Here is a 14283-nt window from a genome sequence, read left to right on the forward strand (position 1 = left end):
GAAGAGAATAACACGACCTACTATAAAGAAAAATAATACTATAATTGCATGAACCTAAATAAAATTTAAGAAGAAATCTTTTATCTATTTAATAATTTAGTGATCAAGAGTTCTAGCCAATTTTTTCGGGTGCATACAATACAAATTGCAAACTCTGTCCAAAAACAACACCATCGATCTCTTCACCAGACTCATAACAAATTAACTACCCCCACTCTCGCGCGCTAATCTCCACAAATTCTAGAACCTTCCTTCAATGGCCACCGTTACGCTTAGCTCCGCCGACGCCGATAAACTCTCCAACCTTCAATCCGCCACCGTTGCATTGTCCCAAATCAGGTCCTCACTCTTCATTCATTTCCTTTCTCGCTTAAATCCAACGGCTCTCGCGATCACGAATCGAAATTTCGTTTTCATTTTCATTTTCATTTTTGTTTTTGTTTTTGTTTTTTCTGTTAATATTTTCATATATTTTGAATCTGTGTTCATGCAGCGAAAACGAGAAGACCGGATTCATCAACCTCGTCGCTCGTTATCTCAGGTGCGAATCGCTTTTTGTTAGCACTTTTCATGATCTTCATTCTTCAATCGAATATGTTCACTCTTGTAACTATGCTAAGATGTTCAGTGATTTTATTATTTTGTTTTGGTTTGATAATTTTTTTCTCAATGCATTGAATCATTGATCGCAGTGGAGAAGCACAGCATGTTGAATGGAGTAAGATCCAGACACCTACTGATGAAGTAGTTGTGCCTTATGACAGTTTGGCTCCAACTCCTGAGGGTAATCTCTGTCTTCCGGTTGTTCGATTTAGCCGATTTGATGGTATAATTGTATAATAGATTGATATGTTAACGGCATGGGTCAAACTTGGTTCAGATTCTTCGGAGGTGAAGAACCTCTTGGACAAGCTTGTGGTTTTGAAGCTTAATGGAGGATTGGGGACAACTATGGGCTGCACTGGTCCAAAGTATGCTGAATATGATAATACTTTATGTTATTTTCATTTTTACTCTAGATGATTAAGTTTTTCTTCTTTATGTTTTGCTGGATGCTGATGTGATAGATCGATTTTCTAACTTTGAATTGTACAGAATGTTGCTATACCTTGATCAATTTCATGAAAAAATTGTCCTTGTGATTTTTTCTTCAGCTAGACAATTTAATTTTATAACAAGAAACGGAAAAGAAAAAAAAACTAATGTCTTTACAAATTGGACCTGATAATCCTATTATTAGTGTTGTCACTTCTCATAAAAGGTTATAGATACTTATAGATATAGGTGTTCATGGAAGTTTGTTTTATGCAAATCGGTTTGCCGTCTTTTATTGCAGGGAAAAATTGCAAAATATTTGTCTACACAACTTTAATCAAATTTTTAACAGAATTTATTCAATGACCTGGATTTGGAAATATATGTTTTTTTCTAGATAATTATCTTAACATGGTTTTTTTAGCCATCAGCTTGCAAGCTTTAATTTGTTAACAAATGAAATGAACTGCAGATCTGTCATTGAAGTTCGTGATGGGTTGACATTTCTTGATTTAATTGTCATCCAAATTGAGGTAATTTTCAGATCATTCCTTTGCTTGGCTTTCATTCTATTTCTAGACTTCGTGTGTATTTTTTACTGATAACATAAATTGTTTTAGAATCTCAATTCCAAATTTGGAAGCAATGTTCCATTGCTTTTGATGAACTCATTCAACACTCATGATGATACTCAAAAGGTATGTGAGCTTTACCTTCGACCCCCATCCTAGGGTAGAATCATAGGCTGTATTTTTATGTGATCTAACAATTTGACTGTTTGTAGATTGTTGAAAAATATACAAATTCAAATGTTGAGATTCATACCTTTAACCAGGTCTGTATCTCTGATTTATTGGACTACTATATTATGAATTTTCTGGAAATTGTGTTTTAACTTCGTAATTGAATTTTTCTTGCACGAACAAAAATTTACAGAGCCAATATCCTCGATTAGTTGTTGATGACTTCTTGCCACTTCCATCCAAAGGGCAGACTGGAAAAGACGGCTGGTACAACTTCATTTGCATTTTTTCTCTGCAATATAGATGCATGGACACACTGGTTTTATTAGAATTTTTCATCTTTGTTATTTCAGTTATAAAGTGTATATACTCAATCTATTCCACGTAAACTTTTAATCCGATAGTCGGACAATTCACCATTTATAAATAAAAAATATTGAAAGATATGAGAATGCTATATGTATTACGGTGAACAGAATATGATTAGAAAGAGTTTGGAGGATTAAAGATCCTCCTTCCTTACAGAATAAAAAATGAAAAGAGGACAAAGGGAACAAGAAAACATCAATGAAGTAAAGCTACCCATATGTTAACATTAATCAAAGAAACCCTTGTAAGAAAACCATGGGCTTTGCACTAAATATAAGCCAACACTTAATGTTATCCAAAAGGAGATGCTGATGAGAACTTGTTTTCCTCATAGATGCAAGAGTTATGCGCTAATCATATGCACCAAAGAGTTGCACAGATTTCATATTGGCTCATGAACTCGGCTGCTTTCCTTCACCAAAAACTAGTGAGCTAGAGTAGAAAGTATACTATCATATTATGGTTGCGTTGGAAGTGGTTCCCCTGCTTTGTTGCTGCTGTTTAACATAGGAATTGATAAGTTTTAATTGATGGGGTTGATCATAACTGTAATCTTGAGCATGTATCTGCCTATAGATTTACGAATAATTCCTTCATGCACAGGTACCCTCCTGGCCATGGAGATGTCTTCCCATCACTAATGAACAGTGGAAAACTTGATACACTATTATCACAGGTTGAAGCCAGATCCTAATTTATTTCTAGTTGGACCTTGTCTTTTAATTTTTTATAATTAATGCATCACTATCTTTTCTTTTTTTACTCTCTTACAGGGTAAGGAGTATGTGTTCGTTGCCAATTCAGATAACTTGGGTGCCCTAGTTGATTTGAGTATCCTTCCTTATGTTTTCTTTTCTATTACTTTTTGGTTGTATTGCTTGTTTGTTATTTATACATGCAAAAGGTATCTCTAGTACAGCGGTATCCTTGACTGGTTAATCAAGAAATCTTAAATCATTTGATCCAGAACAAGAATGAATACTGTATGGAGGTAAATAAAGATAGCTGTTATCGAGAAACTTCCATTTAGATTTAGACCTACATAATATTGATTTTTTTTCTTGGTGCTTGTAATACAGGTGACTCCCAAGACATTGGCTGATGTGAAGGGTGGCACTCTTATTTCTTATGAAGGAAGGGTTCAGGCATGTATCTGTTGCTCAATTCATTTCTTCTCAACCAAAATTTATTTGATTCAGTCAGTAATCTGATTGTAGCAAATGTCTGAAGTCCCTCTTTTTTTAACTTGCTTCAATGTTGTGTATTCTATATGCTATTTTTATTAAAAGAAAAAAAAAAATATATATATATATATATATATATATATATATATATATATATATATATATATATATATATATATATATATATATATATATATATATATATATATATATATATATATATATATATATATATATATATATATATATATATATATATATATATATATGTATATGTAGATATATATATATGTATATGTACATATGTATATATATATATATATATATGTATACATATGTATATATATGTATACATATGTATATATATGTATATATATCAAGAGTTCAATAATTATCTTGCTTTGGCAGAGTTTTGCTCCCTCCTTATTTTTTTCTAACCTTTAAATAAAATTAAGAAAGGTATGATCAATTAGAATCTTAAGGTATTGATGCTAAGTGACATTATCTTTGATTGTTTAATGCAGCTCCTGGAAATTGCCCAAGTCCCAGATGAACATGTAAGCCACTAAATCTGTCTTGTATTCTTTCTTAGATCATCTCCCTTTCCCAAGTTTAGGTACTAGGTAATTGTTTTTGTAAATTATAAAGCATAAGGATCTTGGTTAACTATGCGGGTTTTTATGACTAAGAAGGAAATGACTTGTTTGCTTTTAAATAGCTATATTTGGTTGGCTGTCAAGGACCTTTAAGTTGAATTGGTGCTAACAAGTTGTTAAATACTTGTTTGACCGTAAAGCTCATGGCTAGGCAAAACCAGTTATTAATAATAGAACAGGAAAGTTAAAAGACTAACTGCTGTCATTTTGAATAAAATAACACTATTTATTTAATGGAAAATTTGAAGGTCGGAAATCATATATTCAACATAAGGAACTATGGAGAGTTATGAAGCATCATTTATTCACTAAACCCTTTTACGCTGTCAGCTCTTGTTTTGATAATAGCTCCTATGTTGAGAAAACAAAAAGCCTATTGAATTGAACGAGACTTGGCGACATCTTATGAACTATAATCATGAATTGTCAATATTCTATTTTAAAGTTTTATCCACCATTGACATTAATGATGACTCCTTAATTAGGATTTAGAGTGAGAACTGGGAAGTGAGTGGTATGATGGTCAAACACATATTTGCAATTTTTTTGGGGTTTATTTGTTACCATAAGAAGTAATAAAGTGGATCTTTATCATAATATTGTTAACAAAATCTACTCTACCCTCTCCGTTTCCTCTCAGTTTACCATCCTCAAATTGATGCTCACTTGATAAAAGTGTGCAACACTTTTTTGACCATGATATTCTCATATTTGATCATAATTTATGGTAGCTGTAACATTCTTGTAAATTATGATGGCAAGTTATTGGCAAATATGTTGAGAATTTTTTAGCTTGATCAATCAATGTCTGTTTTCTTGCAGGTCAGTGAATTTAAGTCGATAGAGAAGTTCAAAATTTTCAATACAAATAACTTGTAAGTTTTGTTGGTTTGCTCCCTGGTTGTTATAGATTATATTCACATTTGGCGTGCTTACTATTGACAACATATGATTTACAGATGGGTGAACTTAAAAGCAATTAAAAGGCTTGTTGAGGCTGATGCTCTGAAGATGGAGATTATTCCCAATCCTAAGGTTAATATCGGTCATTTTCAATAGACAGGCAATAGCTCATCTTTTCCGTTTGTTTTATTTTCTTTTATAGGGTTGCTATAGCTTTGGCTAGTTGCCCGACTCTTTGACATTAAGATCTAAATTGCTGACAAAATTTGTGAATTTAGGAAGTTGATGGAGTAAAAGTTCTTCAGCTGGAAACAGCAGCTGGTGCAGCTATTAAGGTACTGAATGTTTATTGAGATGTTAACGTTACTAGCATGTTTTTAATGCTGAAACTTTTGTCCTAGTGCTCTTAATATCATATCTTGTAACAGTTCTTTGATAAGGCTATTGGAATTAATGTTCCTCGATCCCGCTTCCTTCCCGTGAAGGCAACTTCAGATTTGCTTCTTGTTCAGGTTAAAAGATTTTCTGATTAAAGTCATGAGAACTTGTTTGTCAAATTATTTAAACATTTTGTTTAACACAATTAATTGTACTATTTTGCAGTCAGACCTTTACACTTTACAAGATGGATTTGTTGTTAGGAACCAAGCTAGGGAAAATCCTGAAAACCCTTCTATTGAATTAGGGCCGGAATATAAGAAGGTTAAGATCTATGTTTCTGCTTAATTTATGTTAGATGGTGAATATAATATTGATTTTCCTTCTCTCCTTCACAGGTTAGCAGCTTCTTGGGAAGGTTCAAGTCAATCCCCAGTATTGTTGAGCTTGACAGTCTAAAAGTGGCAGGCGATGTATGGTTTGGAGCTGGTGTTACCCTTAAGGTTTTGGATTTTATCCTTATGTCTGATTCTTTTGTTCTTTACTGTTTTGTTTCATTCTTAGCGTAAATAAGACTTTAGTTACTTCGGATCATAGAAATGCTACTTGTTACTGTTTTAAATTCAATTACCATTAGTCATAAATTCTCTCTTTCGAATGTTACCTTCCATAGTCATAAATCATAAGCAGTAAATAAGATGATCTACAATTGAATGAAAACTGAGCTTCAACTCTATATTGAATGATCAAAGAGTATATATATAGAATGGATCAAAGAGTGTATATATATATAGAATGGAATGAGAGGTATAACCGCATAACAATTAATGTTATAACAAACCTATTCTACCACTAACAGCTAGTAATCACTAGATGGAAAAACTAAAACAGAAAAATAATATGGTCTAATAGTAAATGCAAGAAACTTTAATATTTCCTCTTCCAAAGGCTCCTCGTGCACACTGAGCTAATAGCACAATTGATATGTTAGGTCTAGTCTTAAGAATCAGCTAAGGTGTGGTGAGGTTTGATCCTTCCTTAGGAGCAGTGTTACCAAACAAACAATAATCAAAGTGAAAGTTTCATTGGTATTACATTAGGAGCAGAGTTGTTTTTCTAATGGTATACATCAAATTGAGACGTTCTTTCAAAACAAAAATCTTTATGCTTGTTTCAGAAACTTTCTAACTTTTGCCTTATTGCAAGTAAACTAATAACATGTTTAGATTTCTGTTTGGGACCTTGCCAATTGGAAACCAAACAACCTATAAGAATGTCAGCAGCAACAAATGATACAATTATCATGTTGATTTTCAAACTGCCACAGTACAACTTTGTGGAGGCTCCTGTTTTGTATTCTCTCTGCAAGTAGTTTATAAATTTTCCTACCTACGTCCTTTTATGCCATTGAGAATTTGAATAAATCTGACCATGTCATCTTACTGGCGCCTTAACAGGGAAAGGTTAGTATCATTGCAAAATCTGGCATAAAGCTGGAAATACCTGACGGGTCTGTGCTTGCAAACAAGGTATTTGATCATTCACATGGTCCTTATTTGCCCACATGAGCTTCTTTACGTTATCATTCCATGTATCCTAAAGATTGAACTGTCATGCGCAGGAAATTAATGGCCCTGAGGATCTGTGAGGAACCTGATAGTTCTGCTGTAAGTTGTGTATTTTTGCAAGTTCGGAGGGAATTAAATAAAACGGCTGTTCTTTTTTGTTGAGATGTCTGAATTCAGAGCTTTGCCTCATAATCTGTAATTTTGTGTTTGAGCATTTGAGAAAGATTCAAGGAGGATCTTGTTTTATCCTTTAATCTGATTAAGCGTTTAAGCCATTTAGCAGTATGACACGCGGTCTCCTCTTTTTATTTTGGACGTTAACCCGCGGAGGTTTCAAAATGAGTGATTTCAATTTTCAACTTAGTTTTATTAATTGTGAGTCTCAGCTGTCACGTTCTTTTTCGTGTTTTTGGATTATTTTGTTTGATTTGATTTGGGATAGACTTTTTTCTCTGTATTTTTAAAAATAAATTTTATAAAACTGTTTTTTAAAATATTATAATATTTTTATATTATTATTTTTAATTTAAAAGATTAATTTTGACACTGAATAACATAAATATACTTTATTGAAACTGTATTTTTTTTTAAATTCTATTTCAAAAATAATTTTTATGAAAAACTATTTAAAATAGTTTTAAAATTAAGTGATTTTTTAAAATTTTGATATTGAAAAAAAAATTAATAAAATGATGAATCAGAATCAAATGACATTAAAGTTTCAAACTTAGTAATATGATATCTTAAACTTAGTAATATGATATCTCTGATAACACTTATTTTATGTCTTTATAATAAAATTCACCGTTAGATTGAAAGTTATTATCATACAGATTATGTCTATAAGATTTCACATCAATTAAAAATTATTTGATATGTTAAAGAGAATGACAAAAATTAATGATTTTTATAAAGTTTTATAAGACCTTAGTTTTTATGTATCTCATTGATATGTTAAATAATTTTAAATTGATATTAAATTTTATACATGATTTACATGATAATAATTTTCAGTCTAACGATGGATATGCAGTAAACAGTTATTGGAGGTGTTATGTTAATTAGTTTGGTACCTTGACGTCAATGATAAAATATCTAAAATAATATAAAATATTTTCTCCGTTTTTTATTATTATAAGTCGTTTTAGACTTTTCATACGTATAAAGAGATGTGATAAATGTGGTATGAAAAAGAGGAATCATGAAAGGTTTTACAAAATTGTCCTTCATTAAAGGTATTAGAAAGACAAATCGACCTAATTGAAAGGAGATAGAACAATAAATATTTAAGGGTATAATATGAAAAATAACGTTAATGATAACTATTTAAATTAAATTTTTATTTAAAATTTTTATAAAAAGATTTTTTTTTAAATTTAAACAAAAATTATATGATACATTATAAAATTTATTTTAAAAAAAATTTAAAATAATATTGTGAGTATGTTTTCAATTTATTTTTATTTTATTTTCTTCAAAAAAATTAAAGAAAAAAAACAATTTATGAAAAATAAATTACTTTATTTAATCCTCTAATATAAAATTTTATAAATGTGTATGCAAATTTGCAGCAAACTACACTCAGTTGATTGCCCTGCCTACCGCTTCATAAATAAGATTATTAGTGTGTGTTTTTTCGACTTAATGCATGTTTTAGTCTCTTAACATAACTTAATGTTCCACTTTAATTTCTTAACTAAAAAATGTTACAATTTAACCTATTTGATCTGTTGCGTCAATTTATGATAAAAAAGCGTTAAGTTCTAATGACATGGCGTGACAACAGAATCACTAGTACAAATTTGAGTTAGCATATGCAGTTAAAAACTTATACATTATTTAAACTGCGAATGTTTTGTTTTAATCTCCGAAAATAAAATTCTCGCAGTTTAAACAGTGTTTTTTATAACTATATATGTTGACTCAAATTTGTACCAATTATCTTATTGTCATGCCACGTTACCAGAACTTACCGTTTTAGTTTTCTTGTGATTGACTTACATTTGAAGCAATCAAGCCCTTAGTGACATCTTATATTATTTCACTTGGTTTAATTCATTGAGATGCTTTCAAGCTCTCTTGTTGTTATATTTTTCTTCCAAACTTTTTAAAATCTCTGATTTCATTTATGGAAGCTAAAATGTTTTTTAAAATCTCTGATTTCGTTGCATGCATTACATAGATCAAATTAAAGTAAAATTTTACTAGTATATTCTTCAAACATTAATTGTACTTAAGATATTCTCTGTGTTTTGATTCATCCATGATTGAATTGACAATATTTTGAGGTATGTGTAGTGTAACCAAAAATCTGATAATATGTCTTGAATTTTGCTCTTGATTGATCCTAATAAAAATGAGCATGCATTCACACAATAATATTCTGCAAGTTTTGTGAGTTAAAAAGAAAGAAACAAAAAACATCTTCTAAGTGACCTATTCTTCCAAGGTTATTCTAAAAAGAAGATGAATGCAGTTTTATGACTATTGGCAATGATTATTTGAAGTTTCAATAACTACAACAGATTCAAGGATCAAGTGTGATCCTTGAAGTACTATTGATCGTCAAAGAGTTGAATCAGTTATTCGGGGTTGACAAGTTGTGTCAATCAGTGACAATTAAATCATCGTCGTTCAAAGTTTATTTGAAGCCTATTAAAAGAGAGTCTGGTAGTATTATTCAGACGTGCAAAAGGAGATTGCATCTGATTAGTATATGCTTGTTTGTATTTCAAAGCTTATGATATTCTTGTTGTTGACTACTTATTGTTCTCGTGTGCAGAAGTTAAGCCTGGACCATCATAATTGATATGATCTTCCATTCCTATTTTAATTCTTTTATAGTGTACATGATTGTATTTATTCAATTGACTAAATGTGTTGTATATTTGAAACATGTTTGTGTATGTGATATGTTTGTGCATTACATGCCTTAATCATTCAAATATTCAATGAATCATTGTAATTTTTATTTCATCCGTTCATTGCATTCATATGAATTATTCATACATTCATGCATCACCATTATATTTCTTGTGCATAAAAAGTATTTTTGCATTCACTTCAAATACATTTTTCATTAAAAAATCATTTTGAACATTTGCACTAAAATGGCTCAAGTTGTTTACACTCATGCATAACATTGAGACTTGTTTTCATTTGCATTAAAAATATTTTTCATCATTAAAATTTTTTTAATTTGAAAAATCTCATTTAATCAATTTTTTTTCAAAAATGAACCGCTTGATTCGAATTAGAACTTTTAGCATATGCATGTGATTCAAATCAAACTCTTGAGACCTAAATATCATTTGGGGTTGCTCAATTTGATTTAGATCAGATATTGCACTTGATTCGATCAAAGTGTTTTTCTCTTAAAAAATAACACTCGTGATTCGAATAAAGTTATACACATGATTCGAATCATAATTGAAAAGTCACACTCATTTTGAATTACATTCGATTTTCTTTTCATTTTCAAAACATTTCTATTTTCAAAACCCCCAAAACTCTCTTGAGCACAAATCTCTTCATCATCATCCAACATTAATCTTGTCATTTAATCTACATCAATCATCATCATCATCACTTCATTAAACCAAGACCCACTTATCTCAACTTCAACAATGGCTTCTCATTATCCCCAAAAGAGCTTCGCTGACAAACAATAGGGCAAGCGATCTATGCCATAATAAAAAATCTCTCCTCCTCGAGTTCCTAAGAAAGCAAGAACCAAAGTTAAGGTGGCCAAGGCTACTCCTGATGCTAGAGTGGTAAAGAAGAAGTCTACTAACAGTCAATCTGCTGAAGCATTGCGTCACAAGGTAACACATCTTCTTCCTGAGGATAGTTTAAGAGTTTATCAAGAAAGAATTCTAAACAGACTGGTTGATCCGGAGTACTATGTTGATGTTAATGCTGAAATAGAACTGAGAGATAAATTTTTAAAACCATTTGCTGATCATAAACTGTTGAAATTTATTGGGCTGAATAAGAAACATAACATGGATTATGTAAAATCCTTATACTATAATCTTGTGCGAACGTCGTGTGGTATTGAGAGCAGGTTCAAGGACAAGACATTTAAGTTTAACCTCTCGAACTTCAATAAGTATTTTGGTATGAAGTGTGAGGTTCCTGTTGTGTTTGTTGCTCGGTCATCTTATAATGATAGGATTTCTTTTGTTCTCTCAATCTCTACGTTTGTTTGTGAAAACTTTGCCATGTCAAACTTTGGCATAAGTCAAGTCAAGTTTGACATGCGCCTGCTGCATTAGATTATTGTAAAAAAATTTACATGAAACCAAATAATTAGGGAAGAGATTATGATAACGACCCTTATCTTATGTGGGCTCTTTTGATTGAAAGCGGAACTAATTGGGTAACCTTGATCATTTAAATGATGATTCATTACAGGGATAATCCGAAAAAGACCTTTGTTTTTCTCTTCCTTTGTATGGAGGATCCTTGAGATTAATTGGATCGTTTCAAAAGAAGAAGGTCTGACTGAGGCACCAAAAATTCTTGATTATGGCAGTGTCTCCAAATGAGATATTACATGGACTTCAATGGTGACTACTACTACTACCTTGAGGAATCTGGCCAAAAAATATATGATGACAGAGTTGTGGAGCCTGCTAAGGATCCATCTGTTGAGGTTGTTGGTTCTTCTTCATTTTCTAGTTCACTTTCTTCTGATTTGAAATCCTACCTTGATGAGTTGGTTGGAAGGATTTTGGCTGACAATCAGATAAGGGAAGAAAGGATCATGGCATGCATTGATAGTATGGCCAAGGAAAGTGAAGAAAGTCGGGAAAAGATTAAGGGTGAATTGAAGGTTAAGATGCAAAGAAATTTAAGCTCGAGTGGTTGCTCAAGTGGAGTATGTGAGAGTTGTTATTGACCGCCTGGGTAGATTCGTCGTCATTCTTAATATTGGTTCTCCTGATATTAATGCAAATCCTGATTTCACACCTACTGCACCACCTTTTGATGATGCATCTACCTTTCAATGATTTTTTTTGCTTTCCATGCATAGCATAACATATATGGATATTTATGTTATTTTGATTGTCTGGTTATTTTGTGATATTTTACTACTATTTTGGGATATGTATCTTGTGACAAGTTTTAGTCATGTATGTAGGATATCTCTGTTATTCGCTCTATGTTATCTTATTATTGATATTTTTGCTAAATTATGTATTTGCGATAGTTAATTTTGTATGTGATTTGTATGGTGTTTGTTTAGTTCACTAAGTACGACGTTTGTTTTTAGCTTTTACTTTATCTTGGATTCAGATTTTTGTGTGTGCTTCCTCTCTATCATTTCTCTCTTTTTTATATTTGTCAAAAGGGAGAAGGTATTGAGATATTATCAAATATTCAGGCACATTAAGTGTTTAATGCAGGAGGAACTTTACAACTTTTACAATTCAAGCGAAGTATTGTACACTAGTTCACCAGATTCATTTCATCCATCAAATTCCAAATAACACTTTGAATAAATGATCAAAAATAATATCTCAAATTTGTCAAACATCAAAAAGTGGGAGACTGAAAGTGAAATCACGGTATCGTATGGTATCACTTATATGTTTTTATGTTTTTGTCAATTTCAATATAATTACTTTGGTTTATTTGTGTATTTGTAATTTGCCTATCGTTTAATATTTGTGTATTTTTAATTTGCCTATCATTTAATATTTGTGTACTTGTACGTTATTCGTATTTCATTTGTGTTGTAATCGTTTCCGCTATTGTGTTATGTAATACTAGGAATCTTCCTTGCTTAATTAAATAAAAGTGTTTTTGATCCATGATATTGTATCTTTTTTAGCCTAGAAAGTTGCTACTTTGTAGTTTCATTAGACTTGAATCACAAGTTAGAACTCTTAAATATGGATTTTCAGTTGCTTGATTCGAATCAAGTGTAAAAAATTATTCAAATCGGAAGCTGTGAGAAAATTGGGAATTTCCTTCTGGACCATTTGATTCGAATCACAAAATAAACATGATTCGAATCACAACCTCATGTGATTTGAATCAAGTGTAAAAATTGATTTGAATCAATTGTCCTTATGAAGCCGTATTTGAATAAAAAAATTGATTTGAATTAAAGCTTCACAAGACACATTTTCCATCATTGATTTAAATAGTTATTTTTTGGGTGAAAGTAACAAGTGAGTGAAACATATGGGTTAAACCCATAGAGACAAAGATATAATTTTGTCTTCTCTTTTTAGTGTGTCTATACCCATTGTCGTGAATCTTTCTCTTCTTCTCTAGAACAACCTCTTGAGTGTAATCCATGCCAGGTTCACTTATTTTTGTTGTACATTGTTCTTTTGCAATTTTGTTGTTGTTGCTTGTGAATTAGAGATAACGAGTTGATTAACATTGTGTGTTCATCATGATTGATCAATCTCATAATAACATTTAAGAACCAATATCCATTTACCATAAATTTGAGAGAACCCTGTTGTGTTCTTCATTCACATTTATCTAATTTCTTGACTAATACCTTGTGCTTTTAGATTGGTTTGTGAGATATTTTGATATTATTCATAATATTCATCCTTAGTATATTCCATTGTTGAGGACCTTCATTGGGTGATTGAAGGAGATTAGTGGTACATTAGGGTGTCTGATGTTTTTGTGTGAAGTTTGTTGTTTGTAACAAGTACATATATCATTTCTTGACTGCAATTTGGTTTTCTTTGTTATTGATCAAGAAGGGATTTTCAATATACTCCAAGGAAAACTTTGTCAAGATCAAGCATCAATGGTCTGTAAGGTGGATATGGTATATGGTATATTCACCCCCCCTCCCCCCTTCTAGACCTATTTGTATTCATATTCTCACCCAACCGTTTCACCTTCTTTGATTGAACAAGCACATGGAAGATTGTATGTCTTCCTAATTGTACAACCATACTTTGAGCTATATGAACCTACATTTTCAAATATTTTGTCTTTGTGAAAAATAAAGTTCATTCCAGCTCGAGATGTATTCCTCACCAACTGTGAATAGAGATTGTTGTCTCTGAACCTACGTTTCAACACTATAATATTGTGACCAAATGATGTTTGTATCTTATTATGTTGATTTAGGATCATTTGGTTCACATAGTCTCAATCTTTGCACAAATAACCTTTACTATTCTCAACTAATGTTGCAATGTAGCATGGGCAGATTTAGCTCGGTTAGTTATTATATTTCCAAAGTGTCTAATTTGATCGGTCCAAGCACAAATAATTTTCTCTTTCACCCAGTCTAAAATTGTACTTTCAATATATTTTAAGAAATTCAGATATTTGTCACACACATTCCTTAACAGGATAACAGAATTGACATATAACTTTTACGTAGAAGAATTTTTTATAACATTTCAGACATCAATTATTCTTTCCAGTATCACATTGGCTTTGACCATTTGTACTAGCT

General features: G+C 31.2%; 1 protein-coding gene across 2 annotated transcripts; it reads left to right on the forward strand.

Annotated features, from left to right (window-relative positions):
- On the forward strand, nt 1-7121 carry LOC127084288 (UTP--glucose-1-phosphate uridylyltransferase). Of its 2 annotated transcripts, XM_051024708.1 has the most exons (21): nt 1-339; nt 494-541; nt 693-784; nt 881-971; nt 1508-1568; nt 1656-1733; nt 1820-1870; nt 1972-2045; nt 2751-2823; nt 2921-2978; nt 3092-3138; nt 3227-3292; nt 3856-3888; nt 4810-4862; nt 4947-5022; nt 5169-5225; nt 5319-5402; nt 5494-5592; nt 5667-5771; nt 6726-6797; nt 6890-7121. In XM_051024708.1, the coding sequence occupies exons 1-21, from the start codon at nt 257-259 to the stop codon at nt 6914-6916; spliced, it is 1428 nt and encodes a 475-aa protein (XP_050880665.1). In that variant the 5' UTR covers nt 1-256; the 3' UTR covers nt 6917-7121. The 2 variants fall into 2 exon arrangements, with proteins under 2 accessions (XP_050880665.1, XP_050880666.1); XM_051024709.1 differs by lacking the exon at nt 5169-5225.
- Nucleotides 7122-14283: the final 7162 nt, after the last annotated feature.

This window comes from Lathyrus oleraceus, chromosome 5, assembly GCF_024323335.1.
Source record: "Lathyrus oleraceus cultivar Zhongwan6 chromosome 5, CAAS_Psat_ZW6_1.0, whole genome shotgun sequence".
Lineage (NCBI taxonomy): Eukaryota > Viridiplantae > Streptophyta > Magnoliopsida > Fabales > Fabaceae > Lathyrus > Lathyrus oleraceus.

What these genes read in the sequence shown, in the direction of transcription:
- LOC127084288 (XM_051024708.1), top strand. Translation starts at nt 257, where the DNA reads ATGGCCACCGTTACGCTTAGCTCCGCCGACGCCGATAAACTCTCCAAC. An exon ending in CTCATGATGATACTCAAAAG is followed by an intron (nt 1,734 to 1,819) that starts GTATGTGAGCTT and finishes GACTGTTTGTAG; the next exon opens with ATTGTTGAAAAATATACAAA. An exon ending in CAGACTGGAAAAGACGGCTG is followed by an intron (nt 2,046 to 2,750) that starts GTACAACTTCAT and finishes CTTCATGCACAG; the next exon opens with GTACCCTCCTGGCCATGGAG.